Below are 27505 nucleotides of genomic sequence, written 5' to 3'. Positions count from 1 at the left end.
CATGCTCTTCTTTCTTAGCCATCCATTCTATATTGGTGTTCCCCAAGATATTTTTTCCCCTTATCTGCATATCTTCCTTGAGTAATCTCATTTACTTCCCTCTCTTCTGTTGCCATCTAAATGCCAAGGATTCCCAGATATTTATTCCTACTCAAATTTTTTCCGATGGGCTTTGAACTCCTATATTGAACTGCCTACTAAACATCACCAGTAGGATATTTTTCAGGGATCTCAGATCATTATCTCCAAAACTGAACTGTTGTTAGCATTTTGTATGTGTTAACTATTTCAGTGACTTACACCATCATACATCTAGTAGGTGAGTACCTAAAAACTTAGGGATGAATCAATAGCCCCCATTCTGATTAGTTTGTAAATTTTGTCCTGCTGCTTTAATTTCTCTTCAGTCTCTTCACATCTTTATTGCCAACATTTATTTTCAGGCCCTCATTCTAAATTATTCCTGTGACCTTTGTTTATATGTAAGGAAACATAGAATAATGATTAAGAACATGGACTTTTGAGTCAGAAGAGTCAGATAACCCCATATTTGGATCCTTACTCTATCACTTAGAATGTATGGGTGTTCTGAAGTTCAGTTTTCTCATCTGTGGAAAAGGAATATTAACACTTAGTTCATACAATGATTGTGAAATTTAAATTTATGGCCCTTAGAACACAGTGCTGGGTACATAATAAGCATTCAGTAGAAGATTATATTTACCATTCTGCTTAGAATATGATTCTTGAAAACAAAATTTTAGCACTCTTCTGATAAAAATTCTTCTGCAGTAGCTCCTTATTGCCATTAGGTTAATATCCAGATGATTTAACATGGAATTTTAAATGATCTTCCATTTAAATGGGAATGTATCCTGTTTTCCTTTTCAGCTTTCTCTCTTGCTCTCTCCTCCCTATTTGTGCCCCAGGTGCAGAAAGATAACAGTCTCTCAAAAGCACAACATTTCGTGCCCTCTGGGACACCTTTTCCTATAGCTAGATAATTTTTAGCAGTTCAAAACTCAGCTTAAGATTGTTATCTTTTTGGGAACTCTTCTGTAACTACTTTTGACTCCAGATTAAGCTTTCCCACATAGTATTCCTTACATTCTGTTGCAGCTGCCTGGTTTTCTAGTCTATTTCCCCTAATGTATAATGAATCTTTGAGATTAGAGAAGGTCAAAGAATGTTGAGTTTTGGTTATTAGATGTTCATCTGCAGGAACAATAAAGTTTTCAAGACAGTGTTTTTACTGTTCTGCACAAAATGAGCTTATTCTTTCTTCCAAATACTACACTTGTGTTAGTAAAAGGAAATGTGCACAATTTTTTAAGTTTATCTTTATTTGGGATGTGAAGATCCCAGAAAAGAATAAGTGTTGTCATCTGCTTTTTTTTTAAAAAAAAAAAAAAAAAAAAAAAAGTAGCTTCAAGAACTTTAATTTAATAAAGTACTTTTTAAAAGTGATTTCTTCATTGTCAGCCTTTGCTAATTTGATTACTCTTCAGTACTATCTTAAATATCAGTGTAATACTGAATTATCTTCATGTGTCTTCCTCATTGGTGAGAATATGACCTCTGATGTCGAACAGTCCTGGTTTCAAACCCTTGCTAATAATGACTACTTCTGATCGATATAAATATTAAATTATGTAGCAGTATGCCCTCAAACCAGTACCTGACACATTTAGGTGCTTGATAAATTTAAATTTCCTTTTATACTTTTCAGATGTTTCACAGTGAATGTTATATGGCCATCTAATTAAATCCTATTCACTCAATTTTAAAAAGGCTATCCTGTTCTGAAGGTCCCTCCAGCTCAGCTCTCTCTGCTACGGTTAGAGTTAATACAAAAAAATTTGAACACTTGATTACTCTGATTGGCCTAATTCCCTGCTAGGATGTTAACTCTTTGAGGGCACAGATACATACAGTCTTAAAATTATTTTTCTTTCCTTGACATTTTACAGAGTGCTCAGAATATGGGAGAAATTCAGTACATATTTGTTGCTTAATTGATCTTTTTCGGTGTGCTGCTGTGCTCCCTCACCTTATTACCAACAAGCATTTATTTGGGAAGATTAATAATAACAACCCAAGTAAACCAAATTTTTAAAGGAAAACATATTGGAGAAAATCATACTGAGCATTCCATAGCTAAATAGAACTGAGTGTTTGGGATTACCAGTTTTGCTGCTCCTTCCATTAGGATAACTAGGAAATAACTATATAATTTGGTTCTCAAAAATAGGTTTGGTTTTATGAATTTACTTAACAACAAGCCAATTGGCTATTTTCCATTTATTTTTTTCTTTTGTATTAGTGTTCTAGGATATTTTAATTCATGTTTACAAATTTGAATGTGTCTTACAGGAGGATTTGTTGGTATTGAGGAAAACAGTAAAATCCTTCTTGGCTGTTTGCCAGCAGTGCCTATCTAATGTTAATACTCCAGTGAAGGAACAGGTAAGAAATTATCAGTTAAGAGCTCTCAATAAAAAATTACTAAATACATTGAAGAACAATGAGATTCTGAGTTAATTTTTTATGGCAGTTCTTAGCATACAAATCAATCCTTAACATTTATGGAACGTGGGACAAAAGTACAGATATCTGAATATATAATATAACAGAGCAAGCTAACTAACTTGTTATAGGTCTTTTACCTACACTGGCATAATGACCTGGTTCCATAATTCCTGATTCCTAAGAATTCTGTCCTAAAACTGGGAGGGTTAGAGAGCTGGCCTGTGGTCCAGCCTCTTCTTATCACACCAGGAAGAACTTTACACACACATGTGTATAAACACTCCAGCCCATATGTCCAAACTTTTTGTCAGTGTTATACCCTCAAACATCCGTCCTGGGACCTGGGAGTATGCACACAGGTGATATGCCTAGGGAGGAGCCAGTGCAGCCTTTTGTAGCAGAATCCGTTTTCTTAGGGCAAGGAATCCTTGAGTCCCTGCATTGTCCCTGAATAGTAGGGGTGCAAGTGGATATAGCACATTGGTTCAACAGACCATCCTCACTCCTTGGGTTGAGGCAGCATAGCCCAAGGCAGTACCATTTCCATGAAGTGATTTTGTAAACTATTTATTTCTATTATTCTATTGGGAATAGGTACTTTATTTAGGTACTTACCTAAAAGTACTATATACTAGTACTATATAAAAGTACCTATATAAAGCAGGGTCCTTTTTCCCATACTGGTTTTTTTTTTTTAATAATCATAATGTTGGACTAGAAAATATCTAGTTAGTCTAGTTAAAGAGTACTGTAGTACTCTTTGTTATCCCTTTTACAAGTAGGTTGTCACAGTTGTCTATTAAAATTATCAGCACCTAACTTAAAATGGGAACAGAGATGGTCTTCCTAAACCTTACTCACTAAACCTTCTGAACCCTATCAGTGTTGTCTAAAAGTACCTGGCTCAGGACATTTAAACCAAATTAAACCAAACCAATTCATTGTTTCTGCATAATCACTGATGATACTTAAAACTGTGTCCTCAATAAAAAAAATATATATTTCCCCCTGGATTCCCTTTATGCTGCCCTTTTCAAGTGGCTCTTTCTAAATATATTTATGTAATTTATGATTGTGTAGCCAGAGCATGAACTGCCATGATTCTTGCTGGAGGTAGATAGCCAAGTATATAGCCATCTCCAAATGCATACCAAAATTATGTTTTCCCATAGAAATCAATATTTAGAAGGGGATAAGTGCATTGTTTTGAGTTACCAGAGGCCTCAGTTATCCCACAACAAGATCATTCAGTTACAGTAAACTGCTGACACAGGATTATTTCATACTATCCATTAAATCGGACAAATTTGACAACATTAACTATTATACTTTCTCTTTAGGGAAATGTATTAAAGGTTCCCTTATGTGATTAAATTTGTTGACAAGCTTTCAGATACTGATTTTTACGTGAATGGTCTTAAATTCAATTTTAAATCTATTGTTAGAGGTTTTTTGTGTTTTTGGTGTTTTTTGTTTTTGTTTTTGTTTTTGTTTTGCATTAGATATTTTAAAGAAGAATCCTAGATAGTAGCTTTAAGGTTTAGAGTATTGCATTGTAATTTGTTGGATAATACAGTTTGTGTTAAGATAAGCAGTATATAGTTGATTTCTAACCTCTGTCATAATTTATTATACTAATTTCATATTTCTAGAGTCGGCCTTAAGTCTTTTTTTTTTTTAAGTTAAGTCAAAATCTCTTAATTGTTTTGGATTAATACGGCCAAGTAAAAGAAAAACATTATATTTAGGGGGAAAACGTCTTAAATGGGACTAGTTAATGAAAAAAAGTAATTTCATTAAGTTTGGAAATTAAAACTAAATAACTTAAATTTAAATACTCCATTTGTGTCATGATATTGTTATTAAAGTACATTTAATTTAGTATGTTTTCATTAACATTGATCCGTAACTGTAGTTATATATTACTGATGAATTCCCTCTGCATTGCAGGCATTCATGTTACTCTGTGATCTTCTGATGATATTTAGCCACCAGTTAATGACAGGTGGCAGGGAAGGCCTTCAACCTTTGGTGTTTAATCCAGATACTGGACTCCAATCTGAACTCCTCAGTTTTGTGATGGATCATGTTTTCATTGACCAAGACGAGGAGAACCAGAGCATGGGTATTTGTAGCTACTATCTTGTCAATATTGATGTTTTTTATTCTTTTTTAAGACTTTATGTATTTATTTGAGAGGGAGAAAGAGAGAGAGAGAGCATGAATGGGGCAGAGGATGTAGAGGGAAAAAGAGGGAGAAGCACGCTCCCCACTTAGCAGAGAGTCCGACACAGGGCTAAGTCCCAGGATCCTGGAATCATGACTTGAGCTGAAGGCAGATGATTAATTAACTGAGCCACACAGGTGCCCCAGTGTTGATCTTTTATTTACCAACCCCAAAATATATTAGGAAATAATCAAATTCAGTCCTAAAAAGTAGTAGGATTTTTAAAAACAGTTATGAAGTACCTGGGTACTCAGTTGGCTAAGTGTCTGACTCTTGATTTTGGCTCTGGTCATGATCCCAGGGTTGTGAGATCGAGCAGCACGTTGGACTCCATGCTGGAGTCCACTTAAGATTCTCTCTCCCAGGGACGCCTGGGTGGCTCAGTTGGTTAAGCAGCTGCTTTCAGCTCAGGTCATGATCCCAGGGTCCTGGGATCGAGTCCCACATCGGGCTCCTTGCTCGGCAGAGAGCCTGTTTCTCCCTCTGCCTCTGCCTGCCTCTGTCTGCCTGTGCTCGCTCGCTCTCTCTCCCTCTGTCTCTGACAAATAAAAGATTCTCTCTCCCAGCTATCCTTCCTCCCACTTTCACATGCTCTCTCTCTCTCAAAATAAAAATAAAAAGAATTAATACATTCATGTAGTTCAGAAACCAACAAGAAGAAAAATGTACACAGTGACATCTCCGTCCTTTAGAATAATACCATAGAGGTCTTTCCTTAGCACTACATATAGAGTTTCTTTATTCTTTGCCAACAGATACAAAGTATTTCATTGTTTATAGCTCATTTTATATTATCCATCTCCTACTAATGTTTGGCTCATTACCAATCTTCTGTTATAAATTTTGCCATCATAAATAATTGTGTACATTTGTCATTTCCCACATGTATAAAATGTATATTTAGGATGGATGTGTTTCTAATTGAACTATGTCCAGGCTCACAATTTTTCTAAAGAAAGCCCCAAGTTTCTATTCCTGAGTTGTCATCATGTATTACTTACATTAACAAAATGTTATACTATAAGATACTAAGTGTTAAAAGACTGTTAACAAACCTCACCAGTTGGGGTGCCTCAGTGGCTCAGTCAGTTAAGCCTCTGCCCTCCACTCAGGTTGGGATCAAGCCCTGTACAGGGAACCTACTTCTCCCTCTCCTTCTCTATTGTGCTCTCTCTTGCTATCTCTGTTGCTATCTTTGTCTCTCTCTCTCAAATAAATAAATAAAATCTTTTAAAAAAAACCCTGACCATGCAAAATTGTGCTCAGCCTGCATAATGATAATGTGTAACATAATTAGACCAATATCAATAATTGTAATAAGTGATAGGTTATTTGTGAAATAGATGATTTAAGGTCTGTAGCATATCTGATCCGTGGATCTATTTGGTGCTACTAAAGCAGGTTTTTTTTACTTAACAGAACATTTTAGAAAATACTAAATTATAAAATAAAGTCTATTTACCATCCATTTTAATCCCAGGAGATAAAATTTACTTACTATTTCTCTTTAGCAAAAAGGGAAGAGAGCAGTTGAGTAAGTTCTTTCATAAAAAAAAAATATATATATATATACACACACACATACACATATATGTACATACACATATGTGTACATACACATATGTATATGTGTGTATATGTTATATATAATATATAAATAAATATAAAATGTGTGTGTATATAAATATATACATATATATATATATATATATATATATATATATATATATATATGGAAAGAAAGAATACTTCCTTACTAAGAGCAGGCAAAAGCCTGAGAGAGTCAGTACAGAGCCTAAAACAAATGTGTCAACATCTGGAGCCTTGTGAAGAAATTTTTTCTAGGATTAAAAAAAAAGACAAGCCGGTGGAGCCTGAGAATTAAAAACTTGAGGAAGAAATACTACTTGTTTTGAAAGTATTCAGTAGCAGCTTTGTTTTAAGAATTCTGTATGTGTAGAGGTGCCTGGGTGACTCAAGTCAGTTAAGTGTCTGGCTCTTGATTTCAACTTAGGTCTTGATCTCAGGATCATGAGTTAAAGCCCCATGTTGGACTCCACACAGGGCATGGAGCCTACATTTTTAAAAAAATGTATATGAGCATAAACGGTTTGCAAAATATATTTAATGCTGATAATGTTACCATTTTTAAGACAAGCACTGAAACCTAACATCTCCATATATTTCCATTTCTCCCTATATATTCCTTTCTAAAAGAAGGCTTTTCCCTATGTCTTAAAAATTTCCAGAAATTTCTTCTCTGTTGAAATATAGCTAATAGGATGTAAAATATATTGAAATGAGGAGAGATGGCATTTTTAAGGTAAACAGACAAAAGTATTATGACAGAAATATCATTAAAAAATTTATGTATGATTTGCTTATCTTACCCAGTCTTTGCTATGACAGTTTCCTAAAGGTGGGAACCTTGGTAACTACTAAACATTTAATAAGCATATGACTAAATATAGCACCCTAAAGTAATCAGTGTCATTAACAGTTTTTATCTTACCTTTAACTGAATTATGTTATTTATAAAGTTATAAGTTGGTATTTAATTATACAGATTGTCTACATTGTTTTACCTTGGTAAAGGGCCAAAGTTCATAACCAATTTATTTTCTGTGGTAGAGGGTGATGAAGAAGATGAAGCTAATAAAATTGAAGCCTTACATAAAAGAAGGAATCTACTTGCTGCCTTCAGCAAACTTATCATTTATGATATTGTTGACATGCATGCAGCTGCAGACATCTTTAAACACTACATGAAGGTATAGTTTCATAGTCTTATTTTTCTCCTCTATCTAAATGGCAGAGAAATTTGCACTGAAAAATGAAAAGATAACAAGCTAAACTGCCAGGTAACTGTGTATTATTGATGATTTTTCTGATATTTAAGATTTCTGATATTTAAGAAAGATTTCTTTCTTTTATAGAATTACGAGTTTTTTGTCACTCTGTACCATTATATTAACCCCATTAAGTAGGAGTTCTCACATTATTGTAAGAACACCTTCTTATTTTCATATGATTTATAGACTCTTTTGATTGACATGGAAGAAATCTAATCTCTCTTCCTTATGACATCTCTTTAAGACATTTTTGTAAGTATGCCTGCTGTGTACTATGCCACCTGCCAGGCACTAAAGTTACAAATATCTTTTAAATTCCTGCTCTGGGTGCAGTTGGTTAAGTGTCCAAATCTTAGTTTTGGCTCAGGTCATGATTTCTTAGGTCCTGGGGTCAAGCCCTGTGCTTGGCAAGGAATCTGCTCAAAGATTCTCTCCCTCTGCCCCTCCCCCTACTTGTGCACTCTCTCAAATAAATAAATCTTCAATAAATAATATTCTTGCTCTAAAGTAGTCTAAAGCTGAAAACTGTCAACAATTAGACAATTGCACTATATAATATAATAGAGGTATGTATAGGGGTTCCCGGAAATGTATGAAACAGACACCCAACTCTAAAGAAATATGAGGGTTAGTGGAAACTGCATAGTCGTGACTTCTGGACTAAGATGATAAACATAAATAAGCAAAGAAGTAGCAGGAGGAATTGGGGGCAGATTGAACTTAATGTACAGAGACACAAAAGAATGTGAATTCTTTGGGGGAAATGCAAGTAATTTGATGTAACAACATAGATTGCTTATGAGAATGGAGCCAGAGGTAAGATTTAAAGAAGGTATCACTAGTAATTATATGCTGTGAGAAGCCTGGATTTTTTTCCTGAGGGAGGTAAGGAGATTTTGAAGGGTTTTAAGCCATTCTTTATATGGCAGGATTTTGATAGGTACTCCCCCTTTCTGGCTGTTTACTCTGCTTTCCTTAAGCTCCATTGTGTTTCTGACCTTCTAAAAAAGCAGTGCTCAGAAGCCTTTATGACAGGCATACTTCTTAGTTTGTGTGTTTTATCTTGTTCTCCTGTCAGAGATAGTGTTTTGTTTTGCCGATGTTCAGAATATAATGTGTGCCATTGATCCACTTGTGTCTTTATCCATGTTTAGTTAATGATCCAGTTCTAGTTATGACATAGTAACTAATTATTTTGCTAAACAGCTGCAGTGTGAGTACTGTGCTATAGTCAAGAGATTTAAATAAAACACGATTTCTATACTAAGGAGCTTACAGTTTAATAAACTAAAATGCCAGCATAATATGTAGCATGGTAATAGTGGTTGTCTGTGTTCTGTGCCATTTGTATTTGAGACACTGTTCTAAGGCTTTTACAAAATATGTTTGTTGATTAAAGTAATCCTCTGAGGTAGGGAATATGTCATTTACAGTTAAGGTAATTAAGGCTCAGAGAAGTTAAGTTACTTTAAAAGGTCTTATAACTCTCAGAAGTAGCAAAAACTGGAATTTGTTTCTAGGTTTGTCTAGCTTCTAAGCTCTTCGCATTAGATTATAAAGCCTCAGCATGATTATTGTGATAGATGTACCAATTACAAAGCAAACATGGAATAGAAAGAGAGACTTAGTGACAGGAACCCAAGAGGGCTTCCTAAAGTAATGTCTAAACACAGTTTGAATAGATGAATATGAGCCTACCATGGTTTTTTTCCTTTTCATCTCTTAACAGTACCATATTGGTTTTAAGAAATGAGCCTTAACCAAAACTTGCTATCTTCCTTAGCAATTTTTGCACCTTTGCTTATTCTAAGCTTTAATTTTTTTGAGAATATTTTAATAGTTACTTGCTACTCTTTATTAAATACCTCAGTTATGTGGCTTTTTGCCCCAGTTCCCTATGTAACTATTTACAAATAGGAATTCATTATTGAACCACTTTAGTATATTAATTTATCTTTCTCTTTTTTTCATCTCATATCCTGGAAGCATGAAATTCAATTGCTATGCTCATAAACTCACTTCTTCACATAAGTCATAGGTTTTTAGGCATTAGCTTAGAAATAACACCCAGATTTAGTGGTTTTAGTGGTTTTAAACTTAGCGGTTCTCACAAGGAAAATTCTTGAAATCCTGTGACCAAAAAACTTGAATTATTAAAGAAGTCACTGTTTTTGTTTTTTATATTACAATAGGAAAGTATAAACATGTTGGGGGAGCAGGGAATGTCCTAGTACAAAAGAACTAAATATAAAGGTCTATTACCCTAATCTTCCCTTCCCCCTTATTTAGGCCCACTCCCCAGAGGTAAGTGATTTTAACTGTTTTGGTTTTAGTTCTTTGTGAAGTTTCTACCAAAGTTCTGTCTTGATTTGTCACCTTTTAAGTGGTGTCTACTACAAAGAATAAGGAATTTCATTTACCTGTGTCACTTCGTCCCCTAGAATTTCCAGTTTTAACATTAGTTATTTCATAATCTTAAATGTGTATTCCTTTAACTTTAGAAAATATCTTTTATCTCTCATTATGTTTAAGATGAAGAAATTAAACTCTCTTAAACTACCTTTTCCATTTCTTTTACCAGTCCACAATTTGTCTCATGAAATTTCAGTAACTTTAAAGCTATGTTTTTTCTTTTTCTCACAGTATTACAATGACTATGGTGATATTATTAAGGAAACACTGAGTAAAACCAGGCAGATTGATAAAATTCAGTGTGCCAAGACCCTCATTCTCAGTTTGCAGCAGGTAAGAAATCTGAAAAGAAAGAGATAAAGAGTAGAATTAATGTTATTGAGCTTTTATGTGCCAAGTATGTACTAGGTATATCATTCCTCATTTAAATTAGGTCACTGTATCAGTACAATAGTATGGATACTTTCTGATACAAAAACATGTTGTATGACTTTTCTTTTAGAAAATAATCTTGTAGTTCACATTTCAAATAGATGGAATTCTAAGTTGATCTACTCTTGGACTAGATGAAATGCCAAACAGACATTTAAAAAGTAATCATTTAAAAAGAAAAATATGAAGATATATTTTAAGAATATTTAATGAAGACAGGGCTACAATAGTACTTAAATAAGAAAATAAGTTTAAGAATATTTAATGAAGACAGGGCTACAATAGTACTTAAATAAGAAAATAAGTCACATATAGCAGCATTTGGGTGGCTCAACTGGTTAAGCAGCTGTCTTCAGCTCAGGTCATGATCCCAGTGTTCTGGGATCACGTCTCCTGTAAGCCTTCCTGCTCAGTGTGGAGTCGGCTTCTCCCTCTCCCTCCCATAGCTCATGCTCTCTCTCTCGCTCTCTCTCCCTTTCAAATAAATAAATAAAAATTTTTTTAAAGTAACGTTACATATATATATATATATATATATGCGTTCTGAATTGATAAGGGCTTACTGAATGCTGAGATTTCAGGGGGTGAGTGGGGCTGTAAGTATGTGTATATAAACTTAAATACATTTATACATCAACCAGCATCCTAAAGAGTTTAAACAAACGGCAAGTTCAGGGAAATATTTTCAACCATACATAACAAATCCTACAATCAGTAACAAAGATAAATCCCATAGAAAAGTGAATAAGGGATATGAAAAGCCACTTTTCAGAAGAGGAAATCTAAAAAACCAATAACGATATGAAAAGAGGCTTAATTTCATTAATAATTAATAAAGTACCAATTGAAACAAAGAAGTGTTTATCACTGATGGGCAGATTAGCATGAATTTAAATGATGGTTAATACCAATGATTGATAAAGCTGTGGAGAAAAAGGCCCATTGTAAAAGAAATTGCTGTTGCCTTCTTAAAATACAATTTTGCAGGATATTTCAGAATTGAAGAAAGATATTTTAAAAGTCACTATTTTTGCTGCTAGGTATCTACATTGGTACATGCAGGTACACACAAAGATATTTATGTAAAAGATGTTTATTGCAGCAAGTCTGTAATATGAAAAATTGAAGATCGTCTAATTATCCCATCAGTAGAGGAATGGTTAAAGTGTGCAACTCTGAAGTAGCTAAAAGATTTTTAAGACAAAATATTAAGTGAAAAATAGCAAGTTTCAGAGAAAGGGCACCCTCTTACACTGTTGGTGGGAATACAAACTGGTGCAGCCACTCTGGAAAACAATATGGAGGTTCCTCAAGAAGTTAAAAATAGAACTACTCTATGATCCAGCAATTGTACTAGTAGGTATTTTACCCAAAAGATACAAAAACACTGATTCAAAGGGATACATGTACCCCAGTATTTATATTCTATATATTAAATGTTATTATCAACAATCAAATTATTGAAAGAACCCAAATATCCATCGCTGATGAATGTATAAATATGTGATGTGTGGGAGGAATATTACTCAGCTTAAAAAAGAATGAAATATTTGCAAGGATGTAAATGGAGTTAGAGATTATTATGCTAAGTGAAATAAGTCAGAAAAAGAAATAACATATGATTTCTCTCATATGTGGAATTTAAGGAAAAAAAGATGAACATAGAGGGAGAAAAAGGAAAAAAGTGGGACAAACCAGAAAATGGACTCTTAACAATAGAGAACAAACAGGGTTACCAGAGGGGAGATGGCAGGAGGATAGGCTAAATGGGTAATGGGTATTAAGGAAGGCATTTGTGATGAACACTGGATATTTTAGATACGTGATGAATCACTAAATTCTATAACTAATACTAATATTACCCTCTACATTAACTGCCTGCAATTTAAATAAAAGCTTGAGAAAGAAAAACAGCAAGTTTCAGAACAAACTACATAGTATAGTGTCATTTATGTTAAAAGTTTTCTATATGTAATACATTAATATGTCTAATCTGGTCTAGAAAACCTTGAAACTTTAACATTGATTACTTTTGGAGAGAAGAATGATATTCAGTGGAAAAGAGGAAGGAGAACTTTTATTTTTATATTCCTTGAATTTTGCACAGAGATAGATTTCTTTGTATTTAAGTGTAAGTTTTAAAGTTTAAGGCAATTGTGGGTAGCCATCTCTGAAAACATTTTGAAGTTCAAGAATTTATAAATAATTACATGTGGATACATTTGAAAAATGTTTGGAAGAACTGCTGTTTCTAGTTATGGCACTGTAAGTAGTTCAAACCAATGTGTTGCTGAAGATGAAGAAAACTAAAAAGATGAACAACAAAATTTATTGAAGTGATAAAAGTGCTATTTCAGTGGGATGGTATGATAAGAGTGAACTGAGAGATGGGTGAGTAAGTGAAGAAAATAAATGTAAACAGTACTATTCTGGATCTTTGCCAAAAAGGAGAATCAAAACAATGTATTGATAGCTGGCATAGAAGATTGAGTTAAGAAGTTAATGGCTTTTGTATTTTGGGGTTTTAAGATGCATACATCTTAACTATTGTTAAGGACAATATTGTATAATATAATAACTATTGTAGGAGCAAAATTGCTAAATAGGTAAAGTGGATTGAGATCTCTAGTACATAAGGAGGGAGTGGCTTTAGATGGAAGCCTGGACTATTCATTTCTCATAATAAGAGGGAAGATAGATGTGTATGATAAATTTAAGTTTCTAACCTTGGTGGTAGAATGATAATAGCTTTTATATTCTTTAGTACTTCAGGTTTATTTGGTTGTTATTTTGATACAATATATGTAATGTATATGTAATTTATAAAAGCCCTCTATCCAGCTTAAGAACTTTATTGTATATTTTGTTGTTGGGTGGTAAATATCACCCCATATATCCAATGTCCTCTTTTACTTTTCTAAGGTAATCTGAACCCTATATTTAATATATTGTCATCCCTATTAAAACAACAAAAAGAACACATAGATGTTTATGAATACAAATATATTTCTATAAACATGTTTCCTTTCCCCAGCCCAAAATATATCTTTTTTTTTGTTAAATAAATTCCTGTCTTCATTTAATCACAAAACTAGCATGAAAATGAGCTCAAGAAATTAGTACTGGTAGATGACTTGGAGAAGGGGAACAAAGTGGCTACAGTTCAATGTAAGGAAGGAAATACATATTTTACCATGTGCCTTTTAAATATTTTAAAATTATATTACCTATTCTAATAATAAATAAGATAAACAAATTTTTCTTAGCTGTAGGTTTTTTCCTCTTTTTTTCTTTCAACCAGTTGTTTAATGAACTTGTTCAAGAGCAAGGTCCCAACCTTGATAGGACATCTGCCCACGTCAGCGGCATTAAAGAATTGGCACGTCGCTTTGCCCTTACATTTGGACTGGATCAGATCAAGACACGAGAAGCAGTTGCCACACTTCACAAGTGAGTGAACTAAATAAATACTTTCTGTTACACAGAATCTGGTTTACTGGAGTTTAAATGAAATGACTGTTATTTGACCCATTTTTAAAGTGACAAATGATTGAATTTTCAAGTTATAAGAACTTTAGAGATTGTGTAGTGTAGTGAATCTCAACTAGGAGGGACTTTTTAATTTGAAAAATAATTTAACTGCCCGTTTTTTCAATTTATAAAGTATATAAAGTAAAGTTTCACAAAATACTCTTGTCTGTCAGTGAGAAGATGTTACAGGAGACGTGGTTTAAAAACACTGTGCAATGCTGATTTGGTCAACCTTACTTCATAACTGAAAACTGACTGACAGAATTTCATAACTGAAAACTGAGTGACACACAGCTGTTTGATACCATGACCAACTCTGAGAACCAAGTTTTCTGACAGTCTAGTTATCTTCTTAGGGTATTGTGCTACCCCTACAAGATACACATAGAAATTTAGCTTTGTTTCACAACTTAGAGTTTTGTACTATAAATATTAAGCATATATATCATACAAATTAACATGGTTTTCTGCTTCAAATTTATCATATTTTTCTACATTTAGTGATGATTATCCTGCCTTTCTGAATACTTTCAAATTCTAGCCCACTGAGAGAACTATACTCCCTAGCTGGAAAAAATAAGGTGATACTTTCTTTTACTTCAGGGATGGCATAGAATTTGCCTTTAAATACCAAAATCAGAAAGGACAAGAATATCCACCTCCTAATCTGGCTTTCCTGGAAGTACTAAGTGAATTTTCTTCAAAACTCCTTCGACAGGACAAAAAGACTGTGTAAGTTGCTTTTATCATAACACGCTTGTAATTTTAAATTTTTTTTTTTTTTTTTAGAAAAATGTTAATCATCTAGATATAATTACTGTTGATAACATAAGCTCTGATAGCTTATTTTAAGGAACTACAGTTTTCTATCAACATTTATATAGTTCTTTCCCTGCTTGCTTTTAGTACTTTGGAATTAAGTGGGAAATGATTTCTTATTCCACAATTCAAAGAAATAGGGACATTGGCTTAGCCATTCTCTTTTCCTTTTATATTAATTGTGTTTTAGTTTTACAGATGGCCATTAACAACACCGTTTAGGGACATCGACCCCCTCACAAAAATTTTGTGTAACTTTTTTTTTTTTTTTTTTTTTTAAATTTAAAATATCAGACATTCCTTTCTACTTCATTTTTAAAATTTTTATTGTAGTTGAGATGCAGTATTATATTAGTTTCAGGTGTACAACAGTGACTCAACAATTCTTTACATGATTCAGTGCTCACCGTGGTAAGTATAGTAACTGTCTTTTACATAGAACATTATTACAGTATTATTGACTATATCCTCTATGCTGTACTACATATAAGTTTTGATTCTCCAAAAACTTAACTATTAATAGCCCCCTATTGACTGGAAGCCTTACTGATATCAGCCAATTAACATATTTCATATGTTACATGTTTTATATGCTGTATTCTTAGAATAAAGCAAGCTAAAGAAAAGAAAATGTTAAGAAAGTCACAAGGAAGAAAAAATATATTTACACTGTTGTGGTGTATTTATTGAAAGAAATCCATGGACACCTGGGTGGCTCAGTCAGTTAAGCATCTTCCTTTGGCTCAGGGCATGATCCCAGGGTACTGGAATGGAGTTCCACATGAGGCTCCCTGCTCAGTGGGGAGCCTGCTTCTCCCTCTGCCTGCCATTCCTCCTGCTTCTGCTTTTGCTCTCGCTCACTCTCTCTTTGACCAATCAATCTTTAGAAAAAGAAAGAAAAGAAATGCACATATAAGTAGATCTGCACAATTCAAATCCATGTTTAAAGGTGAACTGCATTTTTTATTTGAGTTAGTTCAAGAAGAGTGATTTCTTTTTCTGAAGTTTAAAGAAATAATATATGCAATTTTCATTAAAAAATATTGATGGGATCCCGAATTTTATAAATTGCTAGGAAGGTGTGTCAGTTGTAATAATAGGCTAAATGAACAGAAATTTGGAAAGACAGTTAAATTTTTTATTAATTTGGTATTTCTAAGGGAAGATACTGACTTTGTGTTGGTCAGAAAAAAAAATGTTTTTTTAAAGATTTTATTTATTTGTCAGAGAGAGAGCACAAGCACGGGGAGAGACAGGCAGAGGGAGAAGCAGGCTCCCCACTGAGCAGGGAGCCTGATGTGGGACTTGATCCTGGGACCCTGGGATCATGACCCGAGCTGAAGGCAGATGCTTAACTGACTGAGCCACCCAGACATCCTGATCAGAAAATATTTATTAATCCCATAATCTGCTAGGTAATGTTCTATAGCTATTGTTTTAGTATGGCCAGGCAGTGAACAACACAGAATTTCTGCCCCCAGAAAGCTTTTGTTTTAATGCAGGGAGACACAACATAAACAGAAGAACAAGAGTCTGAGGCACTGAAATAGAGTAATATGATAAATAATAGTAGTGTTGGGTATTTGTGGGGGTGGGGTGGTTTGAAAACTCTTATTATAGGCATTTACAGGTATACATTTTCCTTCAAGTTCTACTTTAGCTGCATCTTGTAGATTCTGGTAGCTTGCATTTTTGTTTTCATTCATCTCAAAGTATTTTTATTATTTCCCTTGTGATGTATTCTTTTATCTTTTGGTTGTTAGGAGTATTTTGTTTAATTTCCACATACTTGTGAATTTCCAAATTTTACTTCCATTATTGATTTTTAATTTCATTCCACTGTGGTTAGTGAATATACTTTGTATAATTTCAGTCCTTTCAAATTTATTGAGGCTTGTTTTACAGACCAAAAACGTACGGTGTGTTCTAGAGAATGTTTTATGTATACTTGAGGAGAATATGCATTCTTCTGCTGGTGTTGGGTGGTGTTGAGTTAGCTGTTAGGTCACGTGGCTTATAGGGTTTGTTTGTTTGTTTGTTTGTTTTAGCAGTTTTTAAAAAAAATAGTGTTTTTCAACTCTTCTTTTTCTTTGTTGGTATTTTGCCTAGTTGTTCTATCCATTATTTAAAGTGGGGTATTGGAGTCTTCCCAACTATTATTGCTGAATTGTTATTTTTCCTTTCAGTTTTGTCACTTTTTACTTCATGTATTTTGGAGCTAGGTATACATGTTTATCATTATTATGTCCTCCTGATGGATTGATTCTTAGATATCATTATAAAATATTTTTCTCTGTCTCTAGTAACTTTTGTCTTAAAATCTGTTTTGTCTGATACTAGTATAACTATTCCAGCTGTATTTTAGTTATTGTTTGCATGGTATACCTTTTTTCTATCCTTTGACTTTCTGCCTTTTTTATCTTTGAACCTGAAGCGTGTTTCTTAGAGATGACATGTAGTTGGATCATGTTTTGTTTATAAGAAGTGGATGTTTTCTAGTGTAACATTTTACTTTCTTCAAAAATACTTAATTATACATTTTTAGTTATTTCCTTAGTTGTTTTTTTTTTTTGTAGGCCTTAAAATACGCATCTTACCAAAATTTCTTCAAATTTATTCTAAGGAAATATGTAAACTTTACTCCTATGTAGCTCCATTTCTATTCTCCCCCTTTGGTGCCATTATTGTTACACATACCTGCATCTAAATATGTTACAACCCAACAACACATTATTATAATTATTACTTGATGTAATTGTATGTCTTTTAAATACCCTTAGAGGGGAAATGGAGCCTTATATATTTATTATAGAGTTTGTTTTAATAGCCTTATTTTCCATTTCTGGTTCTCTTCATTTCTTCCTGTGGATTGAAAAATACCATCTGGCATCATTTCCTTACACTAATAAATCTTTACTTCCACCTACTTCTTTTGTTTTATTATCAAATATGTGTGTGTGTGTGTGTGTGTGTGTGTGTATTTTATTTATTTGACAGAGATCACAAATAGGCAGAGAGGCAGGCAGAGAGAGAGGAAGGGAAGTAGGCTCCCCGCCAAGCAGAGAGCTCGATGCGAGGCTCGATCCCGGGACCTGGGATCGTGACCCAAGCCAAAAGCAGAGGCTTTAACCCACTGACCCACCCAGGTGTCCCATATTATCAAATATATTATATTTCTATTTTATTGACACAACAGTACAGTAATACACGTTGTTTTTATACAATTGCAGTTTAAATCAGTTAAAAATATATATATATATGTATATGTACATGTATATATATGCAGTTATATTGTTTTTTCTAACTACCTATTAATTACCTTTCAGCTCTCTTTGTTTCTTCAAGTGTAGATTATTCTCTGGCATCATTTGCTTTCAGCCTGAAGAACATCTTTTATTATTTCTTGTAAGGGAGGTCAGCCAGCAACAAAGTGTTTTTATTCCATCTGGGAATGTGTTTATTTTATATTTAGCTTTGGAATATAGTTTTGCTAGATATAACATTCTTGTTTGATAATGTGTTATTTTCAGTACATCGACTGTGTTATCCCACTGCCTCCGCCTCCCATTGTGTCTAATGAGAAGTCATTGGAGTTTAAACTTAATGGAGCTGCCTTGTATACAATGAGTTACTTTCTCTTCTCTCAAGGTTTTTTCTCTGTCTTTGGCTTTTAGCTAAAATTTTGCCTGTGATGCATCTGGGTGTGGATCTTTCTGCATTTATTTGCTTGGACTTTGTTGAGCCTTGAGAATGTGTAGATTAATTTTTTTCATCAAATTTGCAAGTAATTAACCATTATTTCCCTAAGTTTATTTCTACTCCTTCTCCTGGTACTCCCATTACACCTACTAGTGCACTTAATGATATCCCACATTTCTGTGATGCGCTGTTCATTTTTCTCCTTTTTTTCTCTGCTCTTCAGAATCCATAATCTCTGATATATTTTCAAGATTAATGATTATTCTGCCAGCTCAAATCTCTTGAGCCCCTGTGGAGAATTTTTAATTTTTGTTATTGTACTTTCTAGCTGCAGAATTTCCATTGGTTCTTTTTTAATAATTTCTTTCTTTTTTTAAGATGTATTTATTTATTTACTTATTTGAGAGAGAGTGTATAGCGGTGGGGAGAGACAGAAGGAGAGGGAGAAATAATTCCAAGGAGACTCCCTGCTAAGCACAGACCCACCCACCCCCAACACAGGGCTCACTCTCAGGACCCTGAGATGACGACCTGAGCCAAAACCCAGGAGTCGGATGCTCAACTCACTGAGCCACCCAGGCATCCCTATCATTTCTTTTTATTCATATTTTCTATTTCCAGAGGTAGTGACATCATATTTTTCATTCTTTATATATACATATATTTTTTTAGTTCTTTGAACATTTTTTAATAATAGCTTTGCAGTATTTTGGGGCCACTGTTGTTTTGTTTTTTTGTTTTTTTTTTTTTTTTTATTTAACAGAGAGAGAGAGATCACAAGTAGGCAGAGAGGCAGGCAGAGAGAGAAGGGGGAAGCAGGCTCCCTGCTGAGCAGAGAGCCCCATGCAGGGCTCAATCCCAGGACCCTGAGATCATGACCTGAGCCAAAGGCAGAGGGCCTAACCCACTGAGCCACCCAGGCGCCCCTGATTTAGCTTAATTTTTTAAAGAAGTTTTGGTTCATGCCAAACTTGAGGGAAAGGTACAGAGAATCCCATGTATATACCCCTGCCCTTATACATGCATAGTCTCCCCATTATCAGCATCTACCACCAAAGTGACACAGTTGTTATAATTGATGAACCTACCTTGACATACCAATAATCACCAAAGTTATATTGTAGTTCACTCTTGATGTACATTCTGTGGGTTTAGACAAATGTATAATGACATCCATCTATCATTACGGTATCATACAGAGTATTTTTTTCACTTCCCTAAGAATCCTGTGTTCTGCTTGTTCATCCTTCCTCTCCTCCCCCCGCAACCCCTAGCAACCACTGATCATTTCACCGTTTCCATAGTTTTGCCTTTTCCAGAATGTTACATATTTGAAATCATAGGGTATGTAGCCTTTTCAGATAATCTTTTGTCACTTAGTAATATGCATTTAAAGTCCTTCTATGTCTTTTCATTGCTTGGTAGCTCATTTCTTCTTCATGTTGAGTAATATTCCATTGTGTAGAAATACCACAAATGATTTAGCCATTCACCTACTGAAGGACATCTTGGTTGCTTCCTAGTTTGGGCAGTTACAAATAAAAGTGCTATAAACATTCCTGCATAAGTAATTGTGAGGACTTAAATTGTTAAGTCTTTGGGTAAATACTAAGGTATGTGATTGCTGGGATCACATGGTAGGAGTATGTTTAGTTTTTAAGAAATTGCCTGTCTTCCCAAGTTGCTATACCATTTTCTGTTCCCACCAGTAATGTATGAGAGTTTCTGTTCTGCATCCTCACCAGGATTTGGTGTTGTCAGTGTTCTGGATTTTGGGCATTCTAATAGGTACATAGTGGTATCTCATTTTAATTTGCATTTCCCTGATGACATATGATGTGATGTATCTTTTCATGCTTATTTGCCATCTCTATATTTTCTTTGGTGGGATGTCTATTCAGATCTGAAGTCCATTTTTAAATCAGGTTGTTTGTTTTCTTACTGTTGAGTTTTAAGAGTTCTTTGATTATGTTAGATAGCAGTTCCATTAGGAGATGTATATTTTGGAAATATTTTCTCCCAGTCTCTTCTTACTCTCTAGACAGTGTCTTTAGCAGAGCAGAAGTTTTTAATTTTTTTTTTTTTTTTTTTTTTTTTTTTTTTTTTTTTTTTTTTTTTTTTAGAGAGAGAGAGAGAGAGAGATCACAAGTAGGCAGAGAGGCAGGCAGAGAGAGGGAGAAGCGGACTCCCTGCTGAACAGAGAGCCCGATGAGGACCTCGATCCCAGGACCCTGAGATCACAACCTGAGCCGAAGGCAGAGGCTTAACCCACTGAGCCATCCAGGCGCCCAGAAGTTTTTAATTTTAATGAACTCTGCCCCAACAATTATTATTCCAGGGACCTTGCCTTTGGTGTTGTATCTAAAAAGTCATTGCCATATCCTGGTTTTTCTTGGGTATTATTTTCTAGAAGTTTTATATTTTACATTTAGGTCTGTGATCTGTTTTGAGTTGATTTTTGTGAAAGATCAGGGTCTGTGTCTTAGACCAATTTATTTGCATATGGATATCCAGTTGTTCCAGCACTACTTATTGAAGAGACTGCCTTTCCTTCTTTGTCAAGGATCAGTTGACTATATTTGAGTCTGTTTCTGGGCTCTCTTTTCTGTTCCATTGGTCTACATGTCTGATCACTTGACAATACCACACTGTCTTAATTCCTATAGACTTTTCTTTATTTTTCCAGCCTTACTGAGATAAATTTGACATATAGCATTGTGTGTTAAGATGTACAGTGTGTGATGATTTGATATACATGTATATTGCAAAATGATTATACTGTAGCTTTTTTAAGATTTTATTTATTTATTAGACACACAAAGAGAGATCACAAGTAGGCAGAGAAGCAGGCAGAAAGAGGCAGGCTCCCTGCTGAGCAGAGAGCCCGATGAGGGACTCAATCCCAGGACCCTGAGATCATGTCCTGCGCCAAAGGCAGAGGCTTAACCCACTGAGCCACCCAGGCACCCTATACTGTAGCTTTATAATAAGATTTCTAGTTGGATAGTGTCAATCCTCCAACTTTGTTTTTCTCCTTCGGTATGGTATTGGCTATTCTGGGTCTTCTGCCTTTGCTTAAAAACCTTAAAATCCACTTGTCACTGTCTACAAAATAACTTGTTGAGATCTGGGTTGGAATTGCATTGAATATAGATCAAGTCAGAAAGAACTGACTTAGCAATACTGTCTTTGTAAGCATGAACGTGGAATATGTCTCCATGTATTTAGTTCTTTTATTTCATTCATCAGAGCTTTATTGTAAAAGTTTTCCTCATATATAGATCTTGTATATTTTTTGGCAGATTTACACCTTAATTCATTTTAAGGGGTGCAAATGTAAATGACATTGTTTTGAATTTCAAATTCCACTTGTAATTTTGTATCCTGCAAACTTGGTACAATTGCATGTTCGTTTCAAAAGAGATTTTTCTGTCAGTTCCTTAGGATTTTCTACATAGATAATCATGTCATCTGCAAACAGTAACAGTGATTTCTTCCTTCCCAGTCTCTGTACTTTTTATTTCCTTTTTTGTCTCATTGAATTAACTGAAATTCCCAGTACAGTATTAAAAAGAAGTGGTGAGCAGGGACATTCTTGCCTTATACCTGATTTGTTGGGTTATCTTCAGGTTTTTCACCAGTAAGTATGTTAGCTGTACAGTTTTTTGTAGACTGTCTTTATCAGATTGAGAAAAATCCCCTTTTATTTCTAGTTTACTAAGAGTTTTTATCAAGAATAAGTGTTAGATTTTGTCAAATGCTTTTTCTATATTTATTGATGTGATACTTGATTTTTCTTTTTTAGGCTTTTGTTGTGATGGAATATATTAATTTTCAGATGTTGAACCAGCTGTGCATCCCACTGGGTTACATCCCACTCGATCATGCTGTATATACTTCTTTTTCTATTTTTCTAATATTTTGTTGAGGATTTTTGCTTTATATTCATGAATTATTAGTCTAGTTTTCTTATAATCTGTCTGTCTGGTTTTGGTATTAGGGTATTACTGGCCTTATGGAATGATATAGAAAGTATTGCTTTTCATTCTGTCTTCTGAAAGAAATTGTAGAGAATTGGTAGCTTTCTTCCTTAAATAACCAGTTAACTCATTTGAGCCTGGTGCTTCCTGTTTGGGAAGGTTATTATTTATCGAATCAATTTATTTAATAGATACAGGCCTCTTCAGATTGTTTCTTCTTCTGGGAGATTTGACAGTTTGTGTTTAAAGGAATTGGTCTCTTTCACCAGGATTATCAAATACGTGGGCATAAAGTTGTTAAATAGTATTCCTTTATTTTCCTGTTAATGTCCATAGGATCTGTAATGATGTGTTCTCTTTAATTTCTGGTATTAATAATTTGTATCCTCTGTTCCCCCAACCCCTGCTCTCTTTAGGCTGGCTAGAAACTAATCGATTTTATTGTTGTGTTTAAAGAACCAGCTTTTAATTTTGCTGATTTTCTTTATTGCTTTCTGTTTTTAATTTCATCGATTGCTATTCTAATTTTTATTTTTTTCTTTCACTTTGGATTTAATTTGGTCATCTTTTTCTAGTTTTCTAAGGTGGAAGCTTAGATTGTTGATTTTTGGATCCTCTTTTCTGATTTGTGCATTCAATGCTAACTCCTTCCAACCACTGCTCTTACTGCATTGCATAAATTTTGATGTGCCATTTCATTTAGTTCATGATACTTTTATATTTCCCTTGGGAGTGCTTCTTTGTCTCATGTGTTTAAAGCACATTATTTAATCTCTGTATATCTTTATGATAATGATTTCTGATTAAATTTCTAATTAATCTTAATTTAAGAGCAGACATTGTATGATTTCTCTAATTTTAAATTTGTTGAGATGTGTTTTATTACCTAGAATGTGAACTCTTGATGTTACAGGTGAGCTTGAGAAAAATATATATTTTGGTTTTGGATGAAGTCAGTCTGTAGATACTAATTCTATCCAGTTGATTGATGCTGTAGTTGAGTTCAACTGTGTCGTTACTGATTTTCTGGCTGCTGAATCTGTTCATTTTTTTAAAGATTTTATTTATTTATTGGAGAGAGAGAGTGAGTGAGAGAGCACAAGCCTCGCGGGGCTGAGGGGAGGCAGAAGGAGAAGCAGACGGCTCGAAGTGGGACTCAATCCTAGGACCCTGATATCATGAACTGAGCAGAAGGCAGATGCCTAACCAAGTGAGCCACCAGGCACCCCTGAATCTGTCCATTTCTGATACAGGAATGTTGAAGTCACCCCCAACTAATTGTAGTTTCTATTTGCAGCTAGTTTTTGCTTCATACAGTTTGATGCTCTGTTGTAAGGGATCTACATGGTAAGGATTGTTATGTTTCTTGGAGAATTGGCTCCTGTATGATTGTGTAATGCCCTTCTTTATTCCTCATAACTTTCCTTACTTTAAAGTCTGCTCTGTCTGAAATTGATGTAATTACTCCTGCTTTCTTTTGATAACTTTTACCATCTATTTATTCACTTTTAGTTTATGTGTGTCTTTACACTTAAAGTGGATTTCTTATCGACAGTTGTACTTGGGTCTTGTTTTTTGATCCACTCTGGCAATCTTTTACTTGGTACCATTGATGTTCAAATTGATTATTGATGTAGTTGGATTAATACCTACCATATTCCTTACTGTTTCTGTTTGTTGCCCTCATTCTTTGCTTTTATTTTGTCTTCCATTCTTTTTTCTGCCTTTTATAAAAAGTTTCAATTGAGCATTTTATGAACCATTTGCTCTTTTTTCTTAGCATATTGTTAAACTTTTTTTAAGTGGTTGCCTTAGAGTTTGCAACATATATTTATAGCTAATCCAAGTCCATATTTAAATAATACTGTATTAATTCACAGGTATGAGTACCTTATAATAACAGGTGTGAGTACCTTATAACAAACTAATCCCAGTTTATCCCTCCTTCTCTTGCATCATTGGTGTCATTTATTTCACTTATATATAAACATATATAATCAAATAGATATATGCAGATATGAGATATATATATAAGCATAAATAATCAGATACATTGTTGGTATTATTTTGAACAAAAATTTGTTTTGCCAGATCAATTAAGAAAAATTCAAGTTTTTCTTTTACTTGTTCCTTATTCATTATTATTTTACTTATTCCTTCTTTAGCTTTTTTTTTTTTTTTTTAAGATTTTATTTATTTATTTGACAGAGATCACAAGTAGGCAGAGAGGCAGGCGGGAGGGGGGTGTGGGAGGAAGTAGGCTCCCCACCAAGCAGAGAGCCCAATGTGGGCCTCAATCCCAGGACCCTGAGATCATGACCTGAACTGAAAGCAAAGGCTTAACCCACTGAGCCATCCAGGCACCCTTTAGTACTCTTCTTATTTTATGTAGATTCACGTCTCTGACCTATATTATTTTCCTTCTCTCTAAAGTACTTCTTTTTAACAATTTTCTTTATTTATTTGAGATAGAGTGCAGGTGTGGGGGAAGGGGCAGAAGGAGAGGGTGAGGAAGAGCATCTCAAGCAGACTCCATGCAGTGCATAGAGCCCAACACAGGGCTCAGTCTGCGACCCTGAGATCATGACCTGAGCCAAAACCAGGAGTCAGATACTTAACTGAACCACCACCCAGGCACCCCTCTAAAGCACTTCTGCAAAATTCTCTCAATTTTTAGTCTGAGAAAGTCTTTATTTTCCTTCACATTTGAAGGATAGTTTTCCAGTGCACAGAATTCTAGTCTGGGGGGGGCGGGGTTCTCTTAACACTTTACTCCACTCTCTTCTTGCTTGCGTGGTGTTTTGAGAAGTTAGACATAATTCTTATCATTATTCCTTTATAGATAAAGTATTTTCCCCCTCTGGCTTCCTTCAAGATTTTTTTCCTTCATCTTGGATTTTTTGTAGTTTGAAAATAATGTGCTTAAATGTAGCTCTTTTGTCATTTTACCCTGCTTGGTGTTCTCTGAGTTTCCTGAATCTATGGTTTGGTATCTGATGTTAATTTGGGAAAATTCACTATCATTTCTGTTTTAAATTATTGTTACTATTGTCTCACTTCTCCTTCTCATATTCCCATTATATTAACACCTTTTGTAGTTGTATTATAGGCAGAGAAAGGGGGATGCAGGCTCCCTGCTAAGCAGAGAGCCCAATGTGCGGGGCTCGATCCCAGGACCCCGAGATCATGACCTGAGTCGAAGGCAGAGGCTTAACCCACTGAGCCACCCAGGCGCCCCAACAATCTCTCTGCTTTTCAATTTGGATTTCAGTCAAGGATCCTCTTGCTGTGCCCCCTAGAGCAGAGGTTTTTTTCCTCACCTGAGTCCAGTCTACTAATAAGCTCATCAGAAGCATTCTTTATTTCTTTTACAGTTTTTATCTCTACCATTTCTTTTTGGTTCTTATGATTTCCATCTCTCTGCTTTCATTGCTCATCTGTTCTTGTGTGCTGTCTACTTTTTCGATTAGAGCCCTTATCATATTGGTCATAGTTGTTGTTTTTTTTTAAGATTTTATTTATTTATTTGTCAGAGAGAGATAGCACACAAGCCGGGGGAGTGGCAGGCAGTGGGAGAAGCAGGTTCCTTGCCTGCCGAGTGGGGCTCAATCCCAGGACCCTGGGATCATAACCTGAGCTGAAGGCAGACACTTAACTGACTGAGCCACCCAGGTGTCCTGACCATAGTTGTTTTAAATTGCCAGTTTGGTAATTCTGATATTTCTGTCATATCTGATTCTAATGTTTGCTCTGTCCTTCACATTGTGTTTTTACCTTTGATATGCCTTTCAACTTTTTCTTGATAACCAAACATGATATACTAGATAGAAGGAACTGCTGTAAATTATCTTTAGTATTATGGTGATGAGGTATGGGAGGAGGGGAAGCATTCTATAGTCCTATGATTATAGATCTCGTCTTTTAATGAGTCCATGCCTCTGGATTGTAAACTTCCCAAGTGTTTCTCAGTTCTTTTCTTTACCCATGGTTGGGACAAAATGGGTAGAGTGGGCTGGAGTTGGGTATTTCTCTTACCCTGGATAGATTAGGTTCTGATAATATCCCAGCAAGTTGTGCTCTGCTTAACCAGTTTCTCCTGAAGAGAGGCTTTGTTAAGAACAATATACTCTGGCAGATTTTGGAATGGTTCCTTTTCCTTTCCCTCTGCCAATAGCACAGGAGAGTTTGCTCTAATATTTTACTGTGGAAACCCAGTTGAGCTTCTGGAGGTAGATCTCACAATATTATGGAGAGGTCCCCCTATGACTGGGTCCCTCTGAGTTTTGAACTCTCTGATTGGTCACAGTGAACTTCCAACAATTTGTGAATTATGGCTTAGGTTTTCCTACCCCAGCAGTGGTTCTCAAGGTGGTTTTTGCTTCTGAGTTTGCTCCAATAAACTGTTCTCCCTATGTCTCGCAATCTTGGGGACAACTATTTTCCTCTCTATGGATCCAGGATGTTGTTGATGATTTTTTTTAGTCTGTTGAGCTCTACTTGTTAGGATGCAGCGACAACTTCCAAGTCCCTCACAGGCAGAACTGGAAACCAGTCTACTGTGATTTTATATTTAAGCTTTCTAGAAGTTGCTTTTGGGTCAGAGCAGCTTATTTTTTAACCAGTGTTTGCACTTAAGCCCTTGTGCCAGTGAGGCTTCCTCCCTGTGTTGGTAGATCAGTGTAGAGCATGGTGAATGATAACAAAATGCCCTCATCCCCTGTTCTTTTTGCCCATGAGTAGATGCAACTTAAACATATGTGAGGAGCCTTGCCAACTTGTATGAACATCTGTGATCCCAGGAGGGCTCTTCTTAGCTGCCTTTTCCCCCTGTTCTGTTAAATTTCTGTCTGTTCTACTCTTCTTTGGTTGCTGGGCAGAACTTTTATGCCACTGAACAGGATCTGGGTGGGACAGCATCCCTCTGCTCCCAGAGTAACACCCCTTTATTGTGAGCAGGGGGCCACGTGTAACCCATAGTTTTCAGCTTGTCCCTCCAGGTGGTCTTAGCCTGCTGTGCCTGGGAG

General features: G+C 35.0%; 1 protein-coding gene across 8 annotated transcripts in view; it reads left to right on the top strand.

The window, feature by feature from the left end:
* Nucleotides 1-27505, top strand: part of STAG1 (STAG1 cohesin complex component) — a 453259-nt gene that overhangs the window by 414840 nt on the left and 10914 nt on the right. For all 8 annotated transcript variants that reach the window (XM_059162692.1, XM_059162694.1, XM_059162691.1 and 5 more), the window contains 6 exons: nt 2374-2466; nt 4480-4654; nt 7388-7527; nt 10252-10353; nt 13754-13902; nt 14587-14715. In XM_059162692.1, the coding sequence (XP_059018675.1) occupies nt 2374-2466; nt 4480-4654; nt 7388-7527; nt 10252-10353; nt 13754-13902; nt 14587-14715 (788 nt within the window). The remainder of the gene's footprint in view (nt 1-2373; nt 2467-4479; nt 4655-7387; nt 7528-10251; nt 10354-13753; nt 13903-14586; nt 14716-27505) is intronic.

Source organism: Mustela lutreola, chromosome 2 (assembly GCF_030435805.1).
Source record: "Mustela lutreola isolate mMusLut2 chromosome 2, mMusLut2.pri, whole genome shotgun sequence".
In the NCBI taxonomy this organism is placed as follows: Eukaryota; Metazoa; Chordata; class Mammalia; order Carnivora; family Mustelidae; genus Mustela; species Mustela lutreola.
Note: the sequence above shows the minus strand (reverse complement) of the source record. Positions and strands in the feature narration are given on the sequence as shown.